This window comes from Homalodisca vitripennis, chromosome 5 (genome assembly GCF_021130785.1).
Source record: "Homalodisca vitripennis isolate AUS2020 chromosome 5, UT_GWSS_2.1, whole genome shotgun sequence".
In the NCBI taxonomy this organism is placed as follows: Eukaryota; Metazoa; Arthropoda; class Insecta; order Hemiptera; family Cicadellidae; genus Homalodisca; species Homalodisca vitripennis.
In genome coordinates, this window is record NC_060211.1 from 185746195 (window position 1) to 185773527 (window position 27333).

Genomic DNA, 27333 nt, shown 5'->3' on the forward strand with positions numbered 1-27333 from the left:
TTTAAGCCCTTTGGCCTTGAAGTCCTGAGTCAGTTGGGCGAAAGCATCATTGTAGTCCTGAATTATGGGTTTTGCATTATACGTCGCTTTGGTAATTAGGCTGTATATGCAGGCTCCTCCATGGCTTACCTTTTGAAACGTAAGTTTTGTCTGATTTGAGGTCTGAAAGCTGTGGCCTACCAATTTTCTTCCTGTATACAACAGCTACACCAGCTGTCATATTTCTATCATGGCCAAGGTCACCAGATATAGAATCTAGAGACATAGATCAAATAAATGATCTCTATGCCCAGGTCTCTAGAGTTATTAAAGTGCTTACCTTCTAGCTTAGTCCTCCTCTCAATGCTCTCAGGTTCACATGCTTCCCGTCACCTTTTCTTCGTCTTCGAACGTGAAGTTTCCTAAATTAGATTTTAAACACTGACGGATCACCACTACAATGAGTCTCATTTAATTTTTTTTCTTGCTATATTGTCCACCGGAACTCTAGTTTATTGCTTATTAACTAAATTTTTGTATCTTTTGTCCGTCTTATTGGGCAAGACTCTCAATTTAGTGAAATCGCTAAATCTTACTGCCCACAACTATTTGATAGCGTATAAATTATTGCGTAAATGCTATCATAACTCTAGACGTTTCACTAGTCTACATCTAAATCACGTACTAGACCTCCCTAGTGTGTCAGATGGAGCTGTTAAGCCAATGTGTGCTTTTGTTAACTCTTTCTATGACCATACCGAAGCTACTAAAGTCTTGAAGTGTGATATCACTGTGAATAACCCTCTCCTCTCTACACGTGTTGTGAAAGCTTGATCACAGGTTGACAGTACAACTTGAACACTCTCAGCACATATCTACTAAATGTGATGAAGTTCACTATCTCCCCTCTGTTCAGGAAGTTATACAGTTCATGAACACTTAATGTTCTTGCGTTGAGGATGCAAATTTTTACGCAACGCCTCATGAAATCAAAGGTTCATATTCTAGTTCTAAACCGCTCTCACCCCTCAAGGTTCATTTCAGCCCCAGAGATGTAACAATGCTCGCCACTTCCGCCCCGCGGATCGCTCACGAAACTGAAACTAGCCCCTCTTCCTTTGTTTGTAAACTGGGCCACCGTATGAACGCCTGTTCTGTATTCGTATTCAGGAAACATACCCATCGTGAACGTCACAATGTGTGAATAACCACAACAGTTGTGTTTAAAGTATGAGTACACACGTTTTATCAAAATGTAATACTAAGACCTCTTGTGCCACATGTCAGAGAAGATATGACACTTTACTCCATTTTCACCTAATTACCCTCAATGTCAAAGGCCCCCTCTCAGGCCTTGTTAGGCTTAACAATGCACATCCCAATCCTATGACGTGCACCTCTCAGAAGAAAGACCCTCTCTATCGCTGTAAAAGCGGTCTCTATACCACATTGATTCTGTGCACTACGCTCGTTAAGATCACCGCCTCGAACGAAAGTGTTTACCGCGCTCCCTTTGACCCTGGCAGCATGTCAGACTTTATCAACGAGCACGCCACCGCTCAGCTGTTAGGCATGTGTCGTCTCCACTCCCACTTGACTGCTGTCGGTTTCTCAGAAACCTCGGTCCATACAAAGAGTTTATTGCAAGTCCAAGTGGAATTTCTCTCTGGCCATATATTGGCCTTTAATTGCCCTCTCAATATTTTTGTTAGATGCCATCCATTCCAGCCGCCTTTCCTCCTGACAAAGATGTTATAGTCGCCTCCAGTTCCTTTAAAGTAAAGTTCCTGGAAACCTCCAAGGGAGTCTGCTGACTCCTCTTTATATCACGAAGCTTGTATGAAACGTGTTTATCAGTAGGTTGGTGTTCTATTTTCGATAAAGCAGAAATAAGCCTCGCTATATCACTAGGTTTTGGGTTGGAAAGATGCAATTTCAGCCACTGGTTTAACGGTGGAAAGTTTTCTCAAAAGAGATCAAGCTTTCCGGCTGCTGTGAGTAAAATTTAGGCTTTCTACTGCTATTATCCATTTCTCTACTCGCTTTCCAACCTAAATCATTACAGTTCTGTGCTGGGAGTGTGGAAAAATCTGAGAACCATTGCACATTTGAATGCTTTTAAACATTGACTATAGTTATTTGAGAACTTCTAATGGCCAGTATAAAGATATTGTTACCACAGCTTTTTTGAATTATTGACACATCGTCAATGCCCTATCGAACATACGTTGCTATCCCATAAACTCTATGTCCAATAGCTTCCAGTGAAATTGCCTCTTGCACTCCCCTCTTTATCTATACATTGAGTTTCTTGAAGAGCAAGGACATCGACATCATGTTCTAGAAGTATGTTACTGAGGCAATCAGATTTTGCCCTCTTAAGCCTTCTGCGTTGAAATGGCGAACATTTAAAATAGATACGATGATTTTGAAGTCAATCTGGCCCTACTGTTTGGTTTGGTTGTGGTAATTCTTATTTAGCTAGAAGATCAATAGCGTGTGTCAAGTTACCACTTGGTGAAGGATTAGCTGACATGAGGTCAACGTAGTCTGGGGTAGCCCGAAAACTGAACTAATAATGTTTTATTTATCTTGTCTTTATCTTATCTATATATATAAAAATGAAACTGTTCGTGTGTAACAGCATCACTCACAAACGGCTGGACGGATTCGCCTAATTTTTTTTTAAATTTGTTCGTCTAAAGGTTATAGGATACTTTTTATCCCTTTCCCGATTCAGGATTCCGCCCCACTGGTTACAGAAATACCCGTAAGAAATGCATTGCAGCAAACATATGTTATTAAGTGAAAGAGTCTTTTCAAATTTTTAATCAGCTGTTCTTTGTAAACATATATAATGCGACAAAAAAATATATTTATATATAAATTTCTTTACACTTATAGTTTTAAAGCATAGAGTAAGCTTAAGAGAAACGACAAATTTTTGTTTAAACTGTTTCTGCAATCATAATATATAAAAAATGAATGTTTGTGTGTTTGTCCTTTATAGACTCAGAAACTATTGGACCGATCACTATGAAAATTTGTATTTTTCTATGTAGAAGGTTTATACGCAATGCCCATTGATGTAACTAACCACCAGGCTGTACTGCAAGATATAAAAGTTATCAAAGCGCCTGCACATTATAAACTGCAATTACAACACAGTAGTTACGTATATTAAAATATCCAAACACTATTTGAAGGCAAAGAAATATACGGGCAAAGCTTAAGAGACGCGTGCGAAGCCGCGGGAAACAGCTAGTATTTGTCTATTATCTTCCTGTCCCCTTACCTATATCACACCGAATTAAGACACTATTTAAAACTACTTTTGACATTTGCTTTTGCAGTGTGGAGCAGATCAGCCATGCTGTAAAGATCCTCTTTCTTGCCGTGTCCTCCATTGTACCCGGCACCCCTCCTGTAGTATCTTTTCCTTATATTTTTTATCTCTACATGAAAATAAATTACTGATGGGCTAGTCCCAATCTACTGCAACAATCTGTTCTTAATATCTATTATCCTATCCTGTGGTAAACACTGCACATGAACTCCCTTGTTCACACAGTTTCTATTTGCATAGTGCAAGCGTGATTGTCCGATTAATAAAACGTTTTCTAGGTCTGTCTTCAGTGTGGAAGAATATATGGGATAAAACTGTAGTGGTTTGAGATGCTGGAAAGCTGATGACACTGTTGGACGATTGATGATAGTTCTCCTCAATAGGGGTAGTAGTACTTATATGGTCGGCATGTAGGCACAGTGTAGAATGTCGCAGATCGGCCGCCACCAACAGTGCAGTAACAGTGAATCAATCAGCACTCTCCCTCGTCCTCGACTCCAGATGCACCATCTCTTCCTTCAGACACTTCATGTCAACCTCCAGCACCTCAGTAGAGGCCAAAGGGCACCTCCGTTCATCAGTCAAGGTAGCTAACTTGTTTTCACTTTGTTCTCGCAGTCTGACTAATTCTAAGTTTAAATCCTGACTAGCAGATTAACTAACAGACTAACAGAACCACAACCATTAACCATTCCTCCACCGTTACTGCCTGAAGATTATGGAACTCCTTACCAGATTCTGTCAAACAAATTGAGAGCCGGGAACGGTTTGTGGCGGAGCTGAGACGAAGATACCTGGACCAGATGATCGTGACGAGCGTCGGGACTACTCTTTGAATAGTGACTGTGTGAATAGAAGAGTGAATGTAATATTGTGTTAGTAAGTTTTAGTTAGTAAGCCTTATTTTGTACTATTAAGATTAATTTTGTTTAAGAGGTTATATGTTAGAAAGGACCATACGATCCTAATTTCGCCCCAATAAAGAAGTGTTTCTTTATTTCTAACAGATTGTTGCAGTTTCTGGCTATCACATATAAGTTGTTATAACTGAAACTTGAGATCACAGATTTCCACTACGTAACTTCTCAAACTCATCACATTCTAGAATTCTAGACTTTTCTCTTTAACGCTGTTGTTTAAGTCGGTACACTAATGCACATCACTTGCTAGGTTATGACTAAGGTTTTCTAAATCTAACCCACAGTCAGAATTGTCTTTTTATAAATCATTCAACTTAGTCATAAGGGCAATTTCATGAGGCACAATTTGTCCTACAATGTCCTCACCGTACGTGGCGACAAATGAGCGAAGTCCAATCATGTGTAAAATAGAACCGTTAGAAAACATACTTTTATATATACATATGTTTACGCTTGTAACTAGTGTATGTGTAATATCACACACACGCGTGTAATATATATATATATATATATATATATATATATATATATATATATATATATATATATATATATATATATATAAAGTATGCTTAAAAAATGACAGTAACCGAGTAACGGAATGAATGATCTAAATGGCATGTTGACACTGCTGTTTTTAAGAGGTATCTGTGGTCTGCATATTTCTTCTTCATGACAAACCTTGTTCTTGTAAAGTTTTTATTATCTAATTATTTACATAATTAAACGTTTTGAGTAGTTATATTTTAATTGTGTTGTGTGTGTGGCTACGGCCGTGTCATGCGATCTTATGTCAAGTTTAACTAGAACTCGAGTCCTTGAATCACAAGGAGAAGATTGTGAAAACGAAAACACTTTGAAAAGAAAAAGAAACTCTGGTAGTGGTGATCATTATTGTAAAATAGCAAAACAAGAAGAAAATATGACAGACACTACAAACCAAAAGCGTGCAAATTTTTCTGCTCTCACTCCAGCATCGAATGGATTAAATAGGACAGTTCCTACTCTGGTTAATTTAAAACCAGGAGCAGCTAAAAAACTGGTCATCAAAAATTTTAAAGGTAACTTACATAAGTTACTCACTTCATATTATTCCTTTATTAGGCTTTCACTTCTTTAATTGTAAGTTCAGCTTCAATTTGGGCCCATTAAGTAGAATTATTTAATTTATCAACAGTGATACCATTTAGTTATAGTATAGCCTATGTGCTCAGAAAGTAGGCTATATTACTATCGTAGCATATTATTTTGGCTCCAGCCTGCAATTAAAGGCCACATTGGATTTGGCTATTAACATAAAATCAGTCTTAAACTCCAGCTAAATCCAATTTACTAGCCTGTGGTCATTTTATCTGAATAACTAACTTATGTCGTTTGCTGAGTAATTTGGGTAGGGCCTACTTTAATAAGTGGCCTACACTCGTTATTCAGCTGTTTTTATTGAATATTTAAATTGTTTTTTAATAATGTGAAGGATTTGATATTAACATTTATTTAACTTAACATACCTATGACTTCAACTAATGAATGATTAAAAAAAACAAAAAGAAGTAACTTAACTATTTTTAGAATTTGTACATGGCAATGAATATGAAGAAACTGTGTGGAATAGTTCTGGGCAAAATGTCAGAGACATTGAGGAGTGGAATATGTTAGGGTTAAACTATCTAACAGACAATCTTTGTGATTTTTTTGTACTGCAGGGAAGTAAACTAAAGATGTCTTATTTTACCAGGCGGTGTTATGGCTAAGAAGCCCTCTCTTACAAGAACTGTCTGAGGAGTTAATCTTTTTCACCATTTCACAAAACGAGTTACTCACTGCTATTCAGGCAATCTATAAGTCAGTACTTCTCTGAAATGTAGGTCTACATAAATGTTGGTTTTGTTATTTGTTAATGTCATTGTTATATTTATTTTATTAAGAATTTTAATGTATCATTTTTGTTGTTAATGTAATATAATTCTTTTTTCTTACGATTTTTATATAGGCCCCTAATATCGAAGTTTGATGATATATAAACATTCAATAATAATCGACTAACGAGTGTAGGCCGTTTATTAAAATCTTCCCTAAGAATTAATATGATATCCCATTTCATTATCAGTGTATAGACCTAACTTACCTGGTCTAAAAGAAAAAAATGTAGATTCAGTCATGTTATGTTTCATCAAGCTATTGTTTTATTCTAGCATCATTTTGGAAGATGGATTTGACAGGATTTGGTTCTATAGTCCTGCTGTGTAGAGGCCGGATTGGATAATGTTTACATTAGCTATAACGATCTAAAACCATTTCTACCGATGTCTTAAAATAGTATATTTTCATTTCCAGAAAGCATTTTTGGGTGATCGCAATCCATGTATTGCACAACAATTGATAATATGTTTGAAATTTAGATTATATCCCAAATAATCATTCAACAGAACTGAAATTTATATAATTATCTAATAATCAAAGTGTTCCGTGTGTTGAGCAGAATTGACTTTTACAAATTTACAGTCTTTGCAATGGTAGTGTTATGTATTTGTAATAAAGTCAAGTACTGTATTGTGTGTTAGTTACAGAATTTTGTTGTTGAATCATTAACTGTTTTCGGTACTTATATATTAACACCACCGCAGCAAAAATTTAATGGCTATCAAGTGCAGGCAGTCTAAACCTAAATTTTTGGTGAGAAAATATAAAATAAAACACTTAATTTAACATCAAAACACTTTATTTAAAAGCGAAGTATTCATTAGGATTTAGATCTAAAATAGACTGATAAAGAATTCAAGATAGATTCAAAACTGACTTTATTTTCTTTCAACTAATGCTGTTGCCATATGAACTCAGTTAAATAAGACAAGGTTGCTCTTTATTGGAGCATTGGCAGAATTTGCTGTGGTGGCATTAATATGTTACGAGTATACTGTATAGCCTACTGAATAATACAAATTCAAAATGTCATACAAACCAAATAACATTGGAAGTATTTAAAGTTATAGTAGATGTATTTCAACTATGTTTTTATATCTAGAAAACTAATAATGGTACTTTGGTATTATCTGGAGACCATTATCTTTTTAACATTTTCTCGTATTACATTCTTGCTGTGTTGGCATTAATACATAAGTATCCCGGTATCTAACAAATACATCACTTTTCTAAAGAGCATAAACTGGTTAAGTCAGAGCCTCTTGAAAAGTAATGCATTGAAGTGAGACAAGAGCTTTAACTTAACCGTGACTTCTGAATTGCTAAATTTATAATTCTTCAAGATTTACATAAATGTATTTACAATGTATGAAGCAACCCTATTAATATTGCAAGTTAGTATGATGCATTAAAACAATTAATTATATAATGTTCCCACATTTGTAGTCTAATGAATTGTAGTAGACTTTCTGTAAATTAGTATTGGCCATTGAAATAAGTAAGTAGGTTAATAAAAGTAGGTAAGTTTAGGTTAAACATACTTATTATTGTATTCATCCTTAGACAACTATAGTTCAATAATAACGTTACATAAAGTATTTAAACTACAATATTTTCAAGATGACATACATATTGAACATGAGCTTAGAATAACTTCCACAATAAGCCACACACACACACACACACACACCCGCCACATCCTACCACATAATAGTTGTTGTAACGGTAACGTTGAAGTCTTGTGTGTTAACTTGTGTGTCTGCTTTGTAACTTGTAATTTGTAGTCTAACATTTGACATAAGCTGTTAATTAATGCTGAATACTTAGGTCAGTTGGTTTGAAAATAAACCTAATACAGTTCTAAAACTATATTCAGTTATTTTTAATCCTTCCTTGAGCCTTAACCTTATATAGTGCATGTGTCTTTGTATAGACTTATCAAGGAGGGCAACTCAAACATTTAGCTTCACATTCAAATTTTGAATGCACCTATTTGAAATAAGCCAGCTTTATCTGTCTTGTAGTTAGGCCTATTATATTATGTAATGAAGATAGACTAAACTTATCAAATGATTGCCTCAATGTGGACTTGACTTGAAACATATGGTAGCATGACGGACACACATAGCTTGACGTAGACATTATAGAATGAAGATAGACTAAACTTATCAAATGATTGCCTCAGTGTGGACTTGACTTGAAACATATGGTAGCATGACGGACACACATAGCTTAACATAGACAATATACAAAATCTTTATTTTAATTAAACATTTTATAATGTAAAAATAGGCCATGTCAGAGGAGAGAGAGAGAGAGAGAGAGAGGCTTACATAGTCATATCCTTAAACCAAATATATATATTTATATATATATATCTATATCTTATAAATAAAAATGAATCGCTAAATGTGTTGGTAAGCGCAAATCTCGAGAACGGCTGGACCAATTCGGTTAATTCTTTTTGTAAAATGTCCATTGAAATCCAAGGAAGGTTTTTATGAATAAAAAGTTAAGAAAATGTCTGGAATATTTTGGAATTCAGAAAAATTGTAGTTTTTACACTTCATAATCCAAATTGAACTGGCACTAAACAGCTGTTCACACCTTCAGTTTTATGTCGACAAATTGGCGGAAACATCTGTTTACATTTAAATTTGATCAAATATTAAGTAAAAAGTGCGTGATCAGTAAATAACTAACAGTAAATGTAACAGTAAAAACAGTAAATAACAGTAAATGCAGATAGTAAATAAAAAGTTAATATCAAAATCTTACTCCAGATCGCACCAGTGATGAATTTAAATCATCTTATGCATTTTATATATTATTTTTGTATAATTAACCCTTTCTGCTCGGATGGGCAGCAGTGCTGACCAAATATGGCTTCTCGTAGGCTCGTATTATTTTAGCGCGTACTGTCCACTGAGATCGGATGGGCAGCGGTGCTGTCCACTATGGCGCCTGCGTCACAGCAGCAGCCATGTCATTGTTGCGTCCCCACCAGCTTGGATTTATTTTCAGTGCGTCATTGATACTATGCCTTTTAAAAAGTTAAATGGATTTAAAGGTCCAAAGGTAAATAATAATGTAGTCAAAAAGTATTACAATGGAAATGTTATATTTCTATAAACTAACATGAGTTACAATGAATATTAATAATGTGACAGTAAATAATCATAACATGATAAAAAATAAAATTGAACTGCTTATTATTGTTCCGAATACAAATTTAACTGCAGGCTAGTTGTCACCTTGTTGTTGAAATATCTGAGATGAATGGTACTTTTCAAAACAAACACCGATGTGAAGACCGGGCTCATTTTCACAAGTTTTGCAATAAAACTTCACTCTTTTCCTGGTGCTGCCTTGTGCTCTGCTGCTACACACGACGCAATCCTTCACTTTTCTACCTTCAAGAGGATATGGTAGATGAAGTTTCCCATTTAGTCGGGAAATGTCTTGCAATTGGGATGGTCTTCCTTTTTTATTTGTGTTCCTTACATCGCCAACAAGCTCTAATACCAGTAATTAATAATAATACCAGCAAAACCAGGTATTAATACTGATATATTTACACTTTTATTTACAGTTATATTTACACTGATATCTACAATACTTCATTTACACTAATATTTAATAAAATTGCACAATACTAAGAATAATAAACAATCCATTCTAATAATGCATGTAGGTTAACTCACTAGTGACAATGTGGTTAAAAGCGCGCTAAAACGAAAGCCTAGAATGCAATATTGACCAGATGATCAATTTCCAAGCTTTGTAATGAAACAGCTGATTGATCTTAATGTGTTGTATTATAAAAAAATATGTCAGAATAAAAAAAAAGAGTTTATAACTTGTGGTCAACGCTGCTGTCCATCCGAGCGCTAGTAGGATTATTCAACGGACAGCACAGCTGACCATCCGATCTCTGAGGACGGCAACTCTAAAAATAAATGTGCGCGCTAGAGGAAATGGCGGTGGCCAACACTGCTGCCCATCCGATCTCTGTGGACATTCTAACATTACCGCTCCGAGCGGAAAGGGTTAATACTAACATGCCTCAACGTGACAAAAAACATTTATTTTGGAATGTTACGTAACCTTAATAAAGATTTTTTCCCTTATACCGAAAATACACAGGAAATGGGTAGGACCTCTCCCTAGGCCGTACAGTAATAGGCTTCTCAGTCCTACTTATGTGTATATTTTCTTCATCAGAACAAAAAGGCAAACCCAACTATGTCCCTGGAAATATTTGAGACGGAAAGTATATTACAGAAGCCCATAGTAGATTATTTTGACCAAAGTAGATTTCTGAGAACTGCATTATCGAACTATATAGTATTTTTTTACCAAGACAATACGGCAAGCTAAATTGTGACATAGTTAGTGAATTTAAACGGTCTGCAGTAGGTACTATTTAATCGAAGTAGGGTTCTTGGCACTATATGTAAGTATACTTTTTTCTTCGACAGGACAAGGCAAACTTTAATATGGTACTGGAAATATCTTAGACCTGAAATTTGTGATAAAGGCTAGAAATAGGCTCTTGTTGACCGAAATAGATTGCGTGCGAAGCCACGGGTAACAGCTAGTGTATATATATATATATATATATATAGAGTTTAAAAATGAATCTGTAACAATAGATTGATATAAAATCAAATAGTTTAAAATAAATCATCAAATTTGCAAGAAGACATATTCATCAACAGAGTATATATTTTGTTTTCAGCTATTCTTCTACTTGTTTTCATTTAATAACTTTTAATATTACTTATCTGCGTTAAGTAGGCCTATATTTGGTTATTCGCTTATTTGGTGGTCAGATAATAGAGAGAAGTTAACCAACTAAAACACGACTATCTACAGTTATATTAAATTGTAAGAGGAGTACCACAAGGATCGGTGCTTGGGCCTGTACTATTTATACTCTTGACAAATGACTTCCCTGACTACATCAAAGATTACAGCTAATTGGTGATGTACGCGGACGACACAACTCTTTTGCTGAAAGGAGACACACCAGAAGACCTATGTTTTCAGTGCCCATATTACCATAAACATAATGAACGACTACTTCGTAGCAAATAACCCTGTAGTAAACCCCTCTGAAGCAAAACGGATCAATTTCAGTAGAAGAGGTGAACAAATCCCAGCCCTTCCTGAAATTGACCTTATGGACTAGTGTAATGAACAGGAGGAGACTGCTGAGCACCTGCTCTTTGATTGCCCAGCAATAGCAAGAGAGCGGTATGCCATCTTTGGTAGCTTGAACAGGGGTGGCGAGTTTTTCCCAGGAGGACTTGATAGGTTGTTTTCGGCGGTTTGTTGAACTGCTGAAGTTGTAGACTGGTAGTCCTCATGGTGTTTCCGGGGTGCGCAAAAGGCCCTTGAGGCTTAAGTGCATGGCAGTAGGCCGCCCCAGGGGAAAAAAAAAAAAAAAACTGACCTTTTGGGTCTCACCGTAGCCTCAAATTTGACATGGGTCTCATATATTGATACCCAGTGCAAGAAACTTAACTCTGCTCTCCATGTAATAAGAAGAATAAAATGCATCAGTAACATAGAAGCAGCAAAGGTGGCATACTTCGCTCGTTTGAGACATACCTGAGATATGGTGTAGTCCTCTGGGGTAGCACATCCAGTACCAACTTAACTCATATACTCACCATATAGAAGTCAGCTATAAGATCATTAGTAAACTATAGCACAAGGTAGTGCAGAGAAGAATGTAACACATTCGCTGCTGAAGAATATTTGATCGGTCTTGGTAAATGGGAGAATTTTTTTTTTACTTACCGAAAATGAAGTCAGAGCAGCCAAAAAGATTGTTCAGGTAATCCCACTGCCAGATTTGGTGACGTCATATCTGTGACAATTGTTGTCAGCCGCACCTGGCGCCGGTCCCCGCTTAGCACCGCAGGACACTGGGTCTGATACTCACAAATAGCACTGTCACTCGCGGAAGACATTGCCAATTACACAAATAGTGAAAAAAAACTATTTTGTGTAAAAAAATTGAAAATAGTCCATAAACATGAAAAAATATTTAAAATAGAACTTGAATCGGAATTGTCCTGTTCACTCATAAAATCTAGTCTTCCACTAGTTCATTGTCGTCCTTCATATTGCCTAAATACAATAATAAACGCACATACACAGTTATCTTACACCATACACTACACACAATAAACAATACAGCACAGCCAGCAAACGAAAATTGTGAACCACGAACGTATTGTGAATAAACAATGTATAAAACAGGCACAATACGTGGCAAACAGCACAACGTTCCACGGCAACTGCTAGGTTCACACTGAGGCAGTTGAACCTATAATAATTTTTATAGTTTAGGACTAAATAATCTCATCTGAAAAGATTGTTGTATCATATAATAAATAAGCAAGTATACTGACTAATTACTCTGTGTTATTTTTATTTTATTTTTTATTTAATATCTTTATTTATATTTTGCACATGAGTACAATAAATAGCGTCACTAAAAATAAGTTACTATAATAGTTATGAGTAAAATCATAATTTTGTATAAAATTCTTCAAATGAATAAAATGCCTTTTGAATTAAATACTTTTTTAACATTGATTTGAACTTCTTTATGTCTCGAACACTTGATATTATTTTTGGAATTGATTTTAAAAAATTTTATTCCAGCATAAGAAGTTTTTTTTTTTTTTTATAATACTCCAAATTATGCTTAGGTAATACTAATTCCTTCTTATTTCTAGTGTTATATGTATGATTTTCACAGTGACTCTTGAAACTGGACTGATGATCTTAACATACATCACACATTCTAAAATGTAAAGGCTATGCACTGTTAAAATATTTAGTTCAGTGAAATGATTTTTAAACTGATTCTTCCTTATCAATTTTTAACATTATTCGCAGCGCTTTTTTTTTTGCAAAATAAGAATTTTATTAAAAATTTTGATTTGTGGTTCCTCCATACACACCTATTCCCATATGCAATATGGGATTGAATGTGGGCATGAAAGACCATCTTTAAAGCTGATAAGCTGCATAAATAAGACAGTCTTTTAATAGCATATATTCCAGAATTGATACGATTTATCACCTGTTTCAATATGCAAATCCCAGCTAAGGTTGTTGTCTATGATTAGTCCTAGAAATTTTGTATTGCGAACTTGACCCCAAACAGGAATCATTTAATAAGATATTGGGAACTTGAGTGTTTTCTACTTTGTTTGGTACTGAAAGAAATAAAGTTAGTTTTCTCCGTATTTAGAACTAATTTGTTGTCAATGAAAAATGTTTGTAATTTTTGAAAGTTCCAAATACACCGTTATTTCTAATTCAGCTTCTGTTTTGGCAGAAATGATTAAGTTTGAGTCATCTGCAAATAAACAGAGCTGGTTTTTTGTTATTTTCAAGAATACTAAGGCACTTTGGCATTTCCCTTATGTAACAAATAAATAATAAAGGACCCAAAATAGACCCTTGAGGTACTCCATTTCTTACTATTTGGATGTTAGATTGAAAATTTTTGTAATTTGTTATTTTCTATGTGAGGATATCTCAACATACTGTTTTCTATTGGAAAGATATGTTTCAAACCATCTTAGATGGATGTTATTGTTTCCTAAATTTTTTCAATTTCTCGAGTAAAATGTCATGAGATATGCTATCAAAAGCTTTTGACAGATCCATGGAATATTCCTGTTACATTTTCGTTTTTGTCAACTGATTCTATTATAGATTCAGTGAACTCTACCAATGCTGTTATAGTAGATTTATTTTTTCGAAATCCATGTTGTGCCTTGTCATAAAGATCATTTACCTCTAGATGTTTGATTAACCTATGATACATGGTTCTTTCAAACATTTTTGAGAGTTGATGGTAAAATTGAAATTGGACAATAATTTTGAATATCTGTTGCTGAGCCTTTTTTGAAGACTGGGATAACCTTTGAAACTTTTAATTTGTCAGGAAATATGCCTGTAATGAGAGAAGAATTTATTAAATGCAATAATTGTTTACTTAAGGAATGTTTGACAAATTTTATCAATTTCACTGGAACTCCATCATATCCACTAGACGATTTATTTTGAGAGAGTCAAAAATTTGTATCAATTCTGTTTCAGTCAAGGGCGGGCATTGAAATTTTAATAAAGTGTTACCAGGTTTGTGATTGTCACATTTGTCATAATTTTGGCTGTACTGAAGGAAGATCCTTTAAACAGTGCATCTGTCACATTTATAAAATAATCATTAAAGGAGATTGCAATAAGAGATGGATCACTAATAGATGATTCTTTAGTTTTTTAGTACAAGATTGCCTTCACATTTACTTTTATTCTTTTTTGTTTCTTTATTTAATAATTTGCCATGTTGTTTTACTAATATTTTCTGTGTTTTTGATTTTGGTATCAAAATAATTTTTCTTACATTTAGTTAGTTTGAATTGTATTGTTTAACTTTATTCTTAACTTCATTTTTTAAATTATCAGGTTTTGTAAGCCTTGACAATTTACTAAGACAAATTATTTCATTTTTTTCATCCTTTAAAATCTTGTGTAATCCAAGTGTGCTTTTTATTTTCTTTTTTAATTTGTGTAAGCGGAAAACAAAGATTAAAATAGTATCTGAAGATACTGTCAAAACAATCATATTTTTCATTGACTGTTGAGTAAAAGACTGGGAGCCAATCTTCTTTTTCCAATAAAGATTTAAAAAGTACCATATTATTTAATGAAAATTGTTAATTAGGAGGATTTGTTTTTTTGTTAGCTGGTTAATTTATAATACAGTAGAGTCCCGCCGATCCAAACCCCGCCAATTCCGAAAATCCGCCTAATCCGAACACGGCTAGGAGAAAATATAAAATTGCTAAAAAGGCAGGAAAATAAATTAAAACCAGTTATTATAGTAAAACGTAAGTTTTTATTTCTCAAAGCATTTACTTACTGACATATAGAAACTGAAATTACATTTTGAAACGTTAGATGATACATACATTGTACGGAATTTAATACTGTTAATAAATGAAACATAGTACTGTACTGTACTGTATTTATAATGTACAAACCCCTACGCAAGGCTTAGCAAATAATTTGTACTTTAACTTGGACACAATAAAGGGATAAAAACGTAAAACAAAAACACTGCAAAACCCAACACTTTTCTTAAGACCTAAAGTCAGTGATCTTCTTTTGACGCAACACACTAAAACGACTGGACGATGCAATGTTTCACCAACGCCGAATGAACATTACGTCATTGGGAGTAGCAGCGGCATGTTGCTCGACGTAGCGTAGAGCGAGGACAAAGGCACTATGCAGCTGCGCTGTGTGGAACAATATCGGTAGTTTGGGATTGGGCGTCTCCCTCATCCTCACTGCTACATGAGTCATCAGCTGGGACTCCTTGCACCTGTGCCACGATGTCTTCGTCTGTGTACTCCTCGAAGCCTTTGTCATCTACAGCCGTCCACTCATCAACACACTCCTTCTCTACATTTTCGCATCCCGGTATTTTTTTTTACAAGAGGAAGAAGTTCGCATTCATTTACCGGTGGAACAACCTCTTCAACAAACTGCAGATCAGGCCAAAGATTTTTTCCAAGATTTTCTGCAGAGCTCCTACGCTTGTGTTCTCCCAAGCCTCTGCCACCCAGAAAATTACATCTTTGATCGTGATTTTCTTAAGCTTTTTGGAGAATTGTGAGGTCTTCATTTTCCTCAAGCAGGCTTCGGAGCAGCTTTTTTTTCCGATAATTTTGCTTCAAAACGCTTGTAGAACTCCTTGGTCCATTGGTTGTATGATCGAAGTAACGTTCGGTGGTAGAAAAATGGCTTTTATATCACCAATAACCAGCTCTAAGTCATCCGGATGGGACGGAGCGTTATCTATGAGTAACAACGCTCTATCAGGCAGTCCATTTTCTTCATTGTAGGCTCTCACGTTGGGCACAAATTGTTTCTCAAACCATTCTTGAAACAAAGCACGATCCATCCAAGCTTTCTTTTGGTTTTTATAGTAAAACCGGCAGAGCGTTCATATTCATGTTTTTAAAACATCGAGGTTTTTTGGATTTACCCGATAACCATCAAAGGTATCTTATTGGTGACGGAAGCGTTGCTGCATGCTAATACGGTTAGTCGTTGCTTATCCATTTTAAATCCTGGAGCGGACTTTTCTTCTCTTGAAGCTAGGCTCTTTGTTGGCAACGCTTTGAAATTTAGCCCCGTTTCATCAGCGTTGTACACTTGCTGGGGTGAGTAGGAGGATGTAATTTCTTTGAACTCCTGAAGATACTCTGCGGCTGCGTTGCTGTCTGCAGACATCTTTTCGCCAGTTACAGTCAGTTGCCTGATACCGTGCCTTTTTTTTCCACCGATCTAAAAAACCGCAACTAGCCGAAAATGACGGATCGCCTCCCATAAGGATGTTTAGTAGAAGCGCCTTTTCTTTAATAAGAGGGCCGTTAATGGGAATGCCTTTTTTGTCTCTCTTGAGAAAACCACAAGTAAAGTGCTTCATCGAGTTTGTCATACGATGACACAGTAGTAGTTTGACGTTTTTCTAGAGTGTTTTCACTTGTAACAGAGCAAAATTGTTCGATTTTTTGCCCGCTTTCTTTTTTCCAGTCACCTGATCGTCGCTTTAAAAAACCGACAACCAAAATTCAATTGAAAGTTGAGTAGCACTTTCACCATTGTCTAGTCTTTTGAGAACTTCGAGTTTTTCTTTTAACGTACACGAGTTGTGTTTACGTTTACTAGCCATAATGATATCGAATATACGCACAGAGCAGAGCAAAGAACAAACAAAACTGCAAACCACAAACTACAGAATACACAGTAAGAGCACGTGCTGCGCGTATGGAAAATTGCACTAAACTGTCGTCTCGCCACTCGTCACCCGGGGTGGGTGGTGGAGGGGATAGGGGTGAGGTAGTGGCAGTCCAATAGTTTTTGCGCGCCACACTGTTTTTCAAGGTCACCGACCAACTCGCCCCGCCCACCACAGACAGGTGGCTTCTACTAGATTCATTACGCACAAACAATGGCACTCAGTTTTCGACCACGCGATGTTTACCGTACAAAGACAGGAAACTGTAATAATTATTATTACGTTTAATACGTACTTACTATAGTTTATTGCATTTGATTATTGTATGCATTTAATTGTTTTAAAACCACGTAAATTGCACTTGAAAGTTGATAAATGGTACTATTTAACAAAAATCCCGCCTAGTCCGAATTTCCCGTCAATCCGAATAAGGTTCGGTCCCAATTAGTTAGTTCGGATTGGCGGACTCTACTGTAATATAATTGAAGTATAAAAGTAATAAAAATATTATATAGCAAACTGTCATAGCATTAAATTTTGTTTGGATCTTCATAACGATAAGATTTCAAAGAAGGAAACAGGATTTTTCCGGACATTTGCCGTCGTTCAGTGAAACAAGAAATCAGTAACACTACGTTTGGAGATCTGCAATCTGATCTCTTCTTCAGGTAAAGAACTAACCTAATACATAATTACAAACTAGGTTAAAATAAACAAATCTTACCAAAGCGTTGTGGCACGCCTAGGTCAGGAATAACAACCACCATGTTGTTTGTCAACTTCACTAACTCTATAAACATGCACTTAATAAAAAACTATACACAACACTAATCATTAAAACTAAAATACGGAATACAGGTCACAATACGTCTTCATTCGTCTACTAACCACCTACGACTTCTTGTTTCACTGAACGATGTCAAATGTCCGGAAAAATCCTGTTTCCTTCACAATCCTTCCATCGTCAAAAATAACCTTCAAACAAGATTTCAATACAAATCCGTGTTAGTTTGAGGTTTGTACAATGCAATAGTCTGTGTCGACCATCACGTGTCGCTTTGTCGTGTTGTGTGGCAACGTCGCGCCGGCCGCCAACTGCACTCTCTTGTGGTCTCCAATGTAGGTTATTATATTTTTGTCATTAAACATTTTGGTTATTTTTTATCAGGCCTTTTCAACCAACAGGATTTTACTCTACAGTTTCTAAGAACTTAACCTGTGGCATTTGTTTGCAATTTTAAGCAATTAATTATATAGTTTAATGCCGATATAATAAGCAACTGTTTTCAAATACTGCTATATTAGCAAGTATGGGATACATTAGCAAATAACTATGGTAATGTATCCTCGTAACTTATGGTATCATCGTATTAATTGTCTTTTCTTTACAAAAACCAGTTCAAATTTGTATAAACTTGACTCAACACTTCATACAAGTACACACACATTGAACAGTAAGGATGTTCAATTTCTTAAATGTTTTTTATTATAATAACATTTTCATCCAAAAACCTTTATTGTAAAGAAAAATTAAGTAATCTGAGATCCTCACTGTAGTAGTAACTTTATTTGTTCCCAGAAAAGCCTAAATTGCCAGACAACTACCAGCAGCTGACATGGGAGAAGCTCAAGGAGGCTGTGATAGCTATCCAGTTGTCCACATCCATCAGATACAGCCTGGAGGAACTCTATCAGGCGGTGGAGAACATGTGCAACCACAAGATGGCTGTGGATCTTTATTCCAACCTCAAAGGTACACCTTTCTTATCCCATACTACCGTATCATTTAATTATTTCAGCATAGTAAAAAATGGATATTATAGTGTGGTAAAAATCCTGTGCAACAATATTTAAAAACCATCGTACAGTTTGTTCTATTTTATACCATACGAAAGTATTACTAGTTCACTGACAGCACATTCTAAAAACCCTTTGCTTTTATAATAACTAGTCAATCTTTAATTTTAGATTTTAAATCTCTCTCATTCTTCGAACTCGCTTTGACACCAAACGTCTTACTTAAGTTTTTATCCTACAATTAATCATATGAATTGTTATAATCACTTTCATGAATCATCTATTTAATTATACTCAAAACCCCACACTTAACTGCATTCAAAACTGAATTATAATAAGTCTATTTATCACTAATAATTCAGAAGTTTTAGTATTCACTCAGAGAGTTCTTTCACAGTTAACATCATCTCAGTAAAATGTATTACTTTCTCTTGTTTCTCTAATTTGATTTTGTAAATTAAAATATCCAATCCCCAACGGAGGCTTCAAATTTGAAATTAAAAAAGAAATTTATTTAGTACCAGATAATTCAATTGCCTACTAATTTTGAATTGAAGATTATAAAATATTATAAAAGACCGAAAACAACTATATAAAGTTTCACTGAAATGGGAAATCTAAGGTAATGAAACAGACAAGAGACGAGACCATTGTTCACTTCATCATATTTTTAATCCTTCCCATGCGTAGAAAGATATATCAGAATGGCACACTTTGACCAAAACGCCAAATTACAGTTATATCCGATATTATAGATTATGTCTCTGGGAGGTTTTTATTTCACAAAAGGCCTCGAAAAGCCCAGTGTACGCTGCAAAGTGTGCTTATCGCTGTTGCCAAGAAAGTATTTATAAGCGACCTTCACTCAGTAGCAGGAGGACGGGAGTGCCCTTTGTCTAACTCCGACCGCCTGCTCATCAGTTCTACGTATCCTACAGAGCCATAACCAAACATATCCGTGGCGTGTATTACTGTTTTCTCTGTTGTCACGAGTGCGCATCTACTATGTATCTTGTTATTATTGTTCAACATGTGGTAGTAATCTTGTTTTATAGTAAAATGGAATTAAACTTTTCAGTTTAGTTACATTTTACAATAAAATTGAAATTTTTTTGAAATAAACAGTTTTTTAAATAGATCTTTTTATTGGTGTAAATAAATATGCAAATTTTAAGTAAAATGCCCTGTTTTATACGAGGGTCGTCCATAAAGTAACTGCCGTTTGGGGCGTGGTGCGATAAGTAGTGGGGGTAGCGCCGCCATTCTCACATCGGTGTGCGCAGCCGTTCAGTACGCTTCTAGCTGTGCAAGGGAGAGCATCGTGCGATCGCTTGTTCTTTTGTTACAACGTAAAAACAGGATTGCCATGATAGAAAATCCCGCCAAGTGTGATGTGCGTGGTGTAATAAGATTTCTGTGGTCGAAAAGTTACACAGCAGCTGAAATTCATCGTGAATTGAGTGTGGTGTATGGCCCAAACATTATGAGTGAAGGTGTAGTCCGTTCGTTTGGGTTCGTTTTTTTTTTTTAGATGGAAGAACGAACGTTCACGATGAAGACCGGAGTAGTAGGCCATCTCTCGTCAGTTATGACTTGGTGAACAAAGTGGATGAGAAAATTCGCGAGAATCGTCGCTTCACAATCTCGGAACTTTCAGATCATTTTCCTGAAATTTCTCGAAGTCTTGTGCATGAGATAGTGACAGAAAAACTAGGCTATCACAAGTTTTGTGCTCGTTGGATTCCAAAAGTGCTCACCGATGATCACAAAATGAAAAGAATGAGTTCTGCCATAGACTTTCTTACTCGGTATGACGTTGAAGGAGAAACATTTTTGAACAGGATCGTTACAGGAGATGAGACTTGGGTAGCCTATGTGAATGCCGAAACAAAACAACAGTCAATGCAATGGGGTAATACCGCTTCGCCAAGCAAGCCAAAGAAAGCTCGCCAATCTTTTTCAGCGAGAAAATTGATGGCTACAGTTTTTTGGGATGCTAAAGGCATCTTGCTCGTTGAATTTATGGAGCGTGGTACGACCATTACAGCTGCAGCTTACTGTGAAACCTTAAAACGGCTACGACGAGCGATTCAAAACAAGCGTCGTGGTCTTCTGACACCTGGTGTTGTGTTTGTCCATGACAACACCCGCCCTCATACAGCTCAAAGAACAACAGAACTTTTGGAAAAGTTAAAATGGGACGTTTTTGACCACCCCCCCTACAGCCCGGACTTGGCTCCCAGTGATTTCTATCCTTTCCCGTACATGAAGCGGTGGCTTGCATCTCAGAGGTTTACGAGTGATAAAGAGCTTCAAAACGCTGTGACAGGTTGGCTACATTCTCAGGCAGCAGATTTTTTTAAAGACGGAATTTCAAAAACTGTTAAAAGATATGATAAGTGTTTGTATTTGTATGGTGAATATGTAGAAAAGTAGAGAAAAGCTGTAGTTTTAACATTTATATAAACTTTTTGTATCTCAAGTGGTTTTATTTTTTATTTCAAAACAGAGGTTACTTTGTGGACGACCCTCGTACTTTTTTTGCTCTTACCTTTTATAATTTAATTATAATAAAAATTAGCTTTGAACTTAAAGAAACAACATTTTTTTACTTGTCTTGGCTTTATAGGAAAGTTAATGGATTTATTAGTGGCGTGCGAAGGGTTAACAACTAAACTGATCTCGACATAAGGAGGGTGTAGGAAGAGAGAGGGAGGTGGATAGCACACAACCGGTAGGCAGAAGAAAGGTACAAGTAACATCCAAGATATCTGAAACAGCTGTCCTGTCCTAGGGCCCTCGTGGCAGACCAAGTCCACGGCCTCTCTGTCCATATGCCTGCACTAAATTCACCAAATCTGTTTCATTACTTCTAAAGAAAATCTTCCTTGAAATAAAACTTAACTGTAACATTTTATTTTGACATCCTACTTCTAGTAAATAGTAACCTATTGCCTCCGCTGTTATGGTATTGTGTTAAAAGATAACATTATCGTTAGCTATTTAATACTTTACGAAACATTTCAAGGTGCAGTGATCAATATAAAGTACACTTGGAATAAATAATATTTACAGTCCATTATTTAAAAGATAAGATAATCTCATTACACAACAGTTTTTAAGAAAAAAGGTCTCTTTTTTCTGGGTTACATAAATAAATATTTAATTCATTTAGGTAAGCATCTTAGGAATATAATTAACCTTGTTCTTTTAACAGTTCATGTCAATTTAGAAACATTATTATCCATTTGAAGGAATTTTATACCGAAGAAGAGGAGCTAAAATTTCAGTCTTTTTACACTTAGTTATTAAATGTACTTTTTTGAAGGATACCAATTTTATTTATATATTGAATTCATACAATACACAAAATATACATTTTAATGTATCGTTCGTTGTCAAATGTATTCATTATAATGGTAAGTAAGTTGTTGCATTAATATTTTTTGTGTTATTTCATTATCCTTCCAAGTGCTACTATCACACTTTGTGATATGTTGGTTTCAATCAAATTACAGTTGAACTGTTCATACAATAAATTTGTAGTTTATTTACAAATATATAGTAAATTATCTCTTCCTTGCGGAATTCAAACACAATATTGAAGTTTATGAAACGTAAGAGCAATAAAGGCCATCTGATTCAGTTGGCTATTGATGCCCTGTACTTTGTTTCCGTTCTTCTCAAGCAAAACAGTACTTGCATACTGTGACGCATCTGTTTTACAAGATATTTTTACTTCTTCTGTTAATTTCAAACTGTAACAAATATTTTGATTTTCTGTGCTCATATTTAACCTGAAAATAAGTTAATCTGAAAATGGCTTATTATGAAATTATTGTCTTCTGTCTTTGACGTAACCACTTTTGGTAAACTTTAAATTACTTTTAAATATAAACCGGCAGGACAAGGTTATCTTTTTCTCATTTAAGTGACTTCTCATTTGCTGTGATGTAATGTTTATTTTTATTGTAAATTTCATTCGGAACAAACAATTTGTATATTTTGGTGTTTTTATACTTTTTTTTTAAACATACATCCCAGCAATTAGAAAAAATTAAATAATTCCTATTCCTCTGCCAGTGGACAAAGTCTGTCTGCCCCACAGCCTGTGACGTTTTACTGACGTTTCTACAGAAAACCTGATAAAATGGCCATCTCTGTGAATATATACTTCCATATGATTTCTGGAGTTAGCAACCTTGTTTATTTTCATTATGATTGAAAAATGTTTGTGTATTTGTATTTTTTTGCATTCAATTTATATTATAGATTTTTGTAAAAATGCTTTTCTTTTTGTTATGCAGTACCTTAGAAAGTATATGTGATTCGAAATTAAAGTATTTGGAAAATACTGGAATAAGCTTAAGTTTATAGACTGAATTTCCCTCTAAAAGTAGGCAACGTTTTTAGAACAGTAAATTCTTCAAAAATATCAGTTACTGTAGAAATAGATTAAAACATTTACATTGGAAGCTTTAGGTCTGAAATGACTAAGACAAAGAGAGAATCTGTTGAGCAGTTATAGTGTGGATCACAAATTGTTAAGTTGCATAGAGTGTTTGAGAGATCTGCTCAGCTCTGACTTGTTCTCCAGATTTGACAGAGATGCACGTGAGAGCCAACATAGAGCAGTTCCTGGCGGACACTATGGATCGATTGATCTTCCTCAAGAAGATGAACGAGTGCTGGTTGTCACACTGTCGTCAGATGATCATGATCCGTAGCATCTTCCTCTACCTCGACCGCACCTACGTGCTGCAGAACGCCGCCGTCCATTCCATCTGGTGAGTCAGGCAGTCCCTACTGCTCCGATCTGTTCGAATTCATTTTCGTTCAGAATTTATATACAGTTTTTCATTAAAAAAACCTGTTATTGTTCTGTGAATAATTAGATTTTTATTAGTTTTAATTGTAAATTAAAGACTTCAATTATGTGAGCTATCATATTTTAATTATATCATATAATAGATATTTGTCTACTTATGCTTCATGTAAATAGAATGAAGTGTTATTGTAAAAACAATGTTGAAATATATGCAACACTTATTACACAATACTACAACAGAAGTCACAGCAAAGAAGAACTAAATCTCACTTGTTTTTACTTAGATCAAATGAAATGTTGTCCAAACTATACCAAAAGAAATATTATATACAAGGTTGTGTTTTTAATCTAGTTTATGTAAATATTAGAAGTATAAGAAAGAACTTTAATTCATTTTTATTAGAGTTAAGTGAAACCTAAAATAAATTTCATTGCTTTAAGCGAAGCCTGGATAAATACAGATTAAATTAGCTTGTACCAAATACTTGGATATACTACTGTTCATGTTGTAATGACACATACAGAGCTGGAGGCATTTTGTGTTTCGTCAATGAAAATACAAATGTTAACCAAATCAATTTAAATTTTACTACTGCTGATGATGTTTTAATTAAAATTAACTTTCAAAAATTATTTCTTAATAGTTTGTTATTTATTTTAGAGTTTTTATGTAAATGTAAAGGGTTATATAAGGTACACAACAAAACTTTTAAGTATATTGATAAATTATGTGTCCTTCAAAATCATTTTATATGAATAATTCTTAGCAAACGAAAGAGAGAAAGTTCATTTCCATTATATCATAAATTAAAAATATTACCAATACAGCACCTTTTTATCTATAAAGTTTTACACTTGTTTTTATATTAAAAGTCGTAACAAACAACTATTTTACAGTACACAAAGTTGTGGACATGAAGTTTTTCGAGTTCCTAAAATTAAGAAACCACTGTTCAGACAATCTTTTGTTTATAAAGGTCCAAAAATATTTCAATAGTTTTACCATATAATATTAAATTATGTCCTAATACAGGAATCTTTTCTCTGTAAATGTTGGCTGTTCGGCTATAGTGATTTAAGTTTTTTAAACAATGTGCTTTATGTAAAAAATTTGTCCCCCCCCCCCCCCACCCCCCCCCCCCCCCACCCCCCCCCCCCCCCACCCCCCCCCCCCCCCACCCCCCCCCCCCCCCACCCCCCCCCCCCCCCACCCCAAACTATGGCAATTGTTTTTTTACGTACTTCCAGACGAGGTTTGGAATAGGCGCTTTGATAAAATATTCGCAGTCAATCAATGTTCTGAACGTATCGCGCTTCGTAAACAATTATAAACAGTAAATAAAGTAATAAATAAAAGGTATTTTGGTAAGAGCATTTAGTAATCGCTTACACAAAACAGTTGAGAAGTGTTGAATTTTAATCTAAAGAATTGTTCTTTGGCCTTTTTAAGGAAATGTAATAGAAATATTTCTACAAGGAATGTAAATACTTTATACATATAATAAAGGTATGCAAATAATTGTGAATTAACATGACAAACCATGCAAAAACAAGTTAAAAAAAAGTATAAACTACACGGATTTTTTTTGGACTTTTTATGTTCCCCATTTCAAAATGAAACAAAGTATCACTTTGTTAATTGCTACAACATTCAATTGCTTGGATAATTTTGCTACAAAACGTATTATTGATGACGAAAGATTTGAAGGGATAAAAAGTGTTCCTGTCATTTTCTATCATTAATGTTATAAAAATACAACACTACGTTTCAAGGATTGGTATCCAGTCCCTTCATCAGGTATAAAGATTAAGGAATACACAAAACAGTTGTCATGGAGAAGAACAATTTGTAAATATATGCGCAATAGTGTGGAGATATGGCTATTAACGATGTACTTACTTATACACGTGATTTAAACATTCATACACAAAGCAGGAATAATGGAGCAGGTGGGCGAGTTCCCCTAAGTCAGATACACTCGCAGTATGGGATATAGAGGGCCACAATGGACGTAGTGATGAAGGGCTGGGAAGGGCTGCGTCTGAGCTTTTGCATTAAGAGTTTCCTTTAATCGAGCAAAGAGGAACAAACAGAGAAAAGAAATGCGAATGGAGCTTCACCACGGAGTATGCAGCAAGGATGTACAACTCGCTGTTTTAACTTATTTAAATTTAACCTTTGCATAAGTAAATAATTTATTTTATATTCCTATAACTGTACTTAATTTTATATTTTAGTAATTTGTAATAACTTGTTGAAGAGCGTTGTTTTACATGGTCCATTGTTTTTCATGAGAGAAACGAAAAGTTTTTATATTGTATAAAATATTATTTCATGGAATATTATTTTGATTTTAAGAATTTGACCCACAGACATATTTAAAAAACAGTAACACTATATTAAATTTTTTTATATAGAAATCTTGCTCTCATATAATCTACAGTTGTTATTCTTTTCATAATTTTACATGTTTTAGGCAACATTAAAACATATTTTGCATATGTGTTTTGTTTTAAATTTTTTAACTAATAACTACCATTGCCGGAGCAAAGTACAACATTAATTTTAAAATAAATTATACCCTTACACACTCTGTTTTCATTTTGTGACTTAGCAGAATTCTTTTGTGTCACAATCAATTTGATTTAAGACGCAAAATGTAACTTATTATAAGTAAGTTTTATTGGAAAATTTAATAAAATATTACGAAGGCGATTGGAAACTTGCAACACACACACACTCTCTCTCTTTCTCTCTCTCCCTCCCCCTCTCTTTCAACCCTCCTCTCCTTCTCACTCCCCCATGATTTTAAAGCAAAACGTAACAGGTATATTTAGACAATAGTCGTCACATTGGCTACAAAAGCCAAAGATTTCCATGACAGGTTGAACAACAAACCTATGATTCAGATGTTTCACGTACACTAATGAACTCTCGATGTAAAAGATAATTATTATAAATTAAAAATCAACCGTACATTGACTTTCATAAGGAAATATATATTCAGAAGGAATCGCACTTTACAGATTGGTACATAATCATTAAATAAGGCATTAATTAAAAAGTATGGAAATTAATGAAAGATTGCATATTTCACAAATACATGGTTATCAGGATAAATCCGGTTAAGCTAGATGTAATTTTCGAATGTAGTAATATTCGCTTTATTATCATTTCTTAAAACGTTTAAATGTTCAGTTCTCGGTGGAGTGCGAGCGTGTAGTGTCCGCCATATATACGCAGGCCGCGGGGACTGTAGCCGGGAGGACCGATGCAACTAGGTGTCGAAAGAGATTCACTTCTCTACCTGTAAATATATAATAAATAACATGCTCGATCACCACACAGACCCATCTAATGGTAACCTGTGTGGACACTTACACCTCAGTTGCGGCATTTGTTCTCCTTTTGATATGTTTTATATTCACGCCATATAGTCCGGTAAAATAAGGATGCAACCTAGGAATGAAAGATAATAAGCTGAAAATTTGCATACGTCTCTATTGTGATGGTATAACACTTACCTCAAAAGTCTCATATAATCACGTGTACGCGACTAAGATATTTAAGGTCAAAGGTCACGAAAATCAGTTTTTTTGCAAATATCTCGTTTCCCTTACGCTAAAATGACTTTGAAGGTGGTTAGAGAAATTGTACAAAGAAAAATTCTCTTCAACTTTTGTATGAAGTAATTTTATG

General features: G+C 34.9%; 1 protein-coding gene across 1 annotated transcript; it reads left to right on the forward strand.

Annotated features, from left to right (window-relative positions):
* Positions 1-4864: 4864 nt before the first annotated feature.
* On the forward strand, positions 4865-23613 carry LOC124363328 (cullin-4B-like). The gene is made up of 3 exons (XM_046818574.1): positions 4865-5306; positions 18588-18761; positions 23403-23613. Exons 1-3 carry the CDS (start codon positions 5036-5038, stop codon positions 23594-23596), a joined length of 639 nt encoding a protein of 212 aa, XP_046674530.1. The 5' UTR covers positions 4865-5035; the 3' UTR covers positions 23597-23613.
* Positions 23614-27333: the final 3720 nt, after the last annotated feature.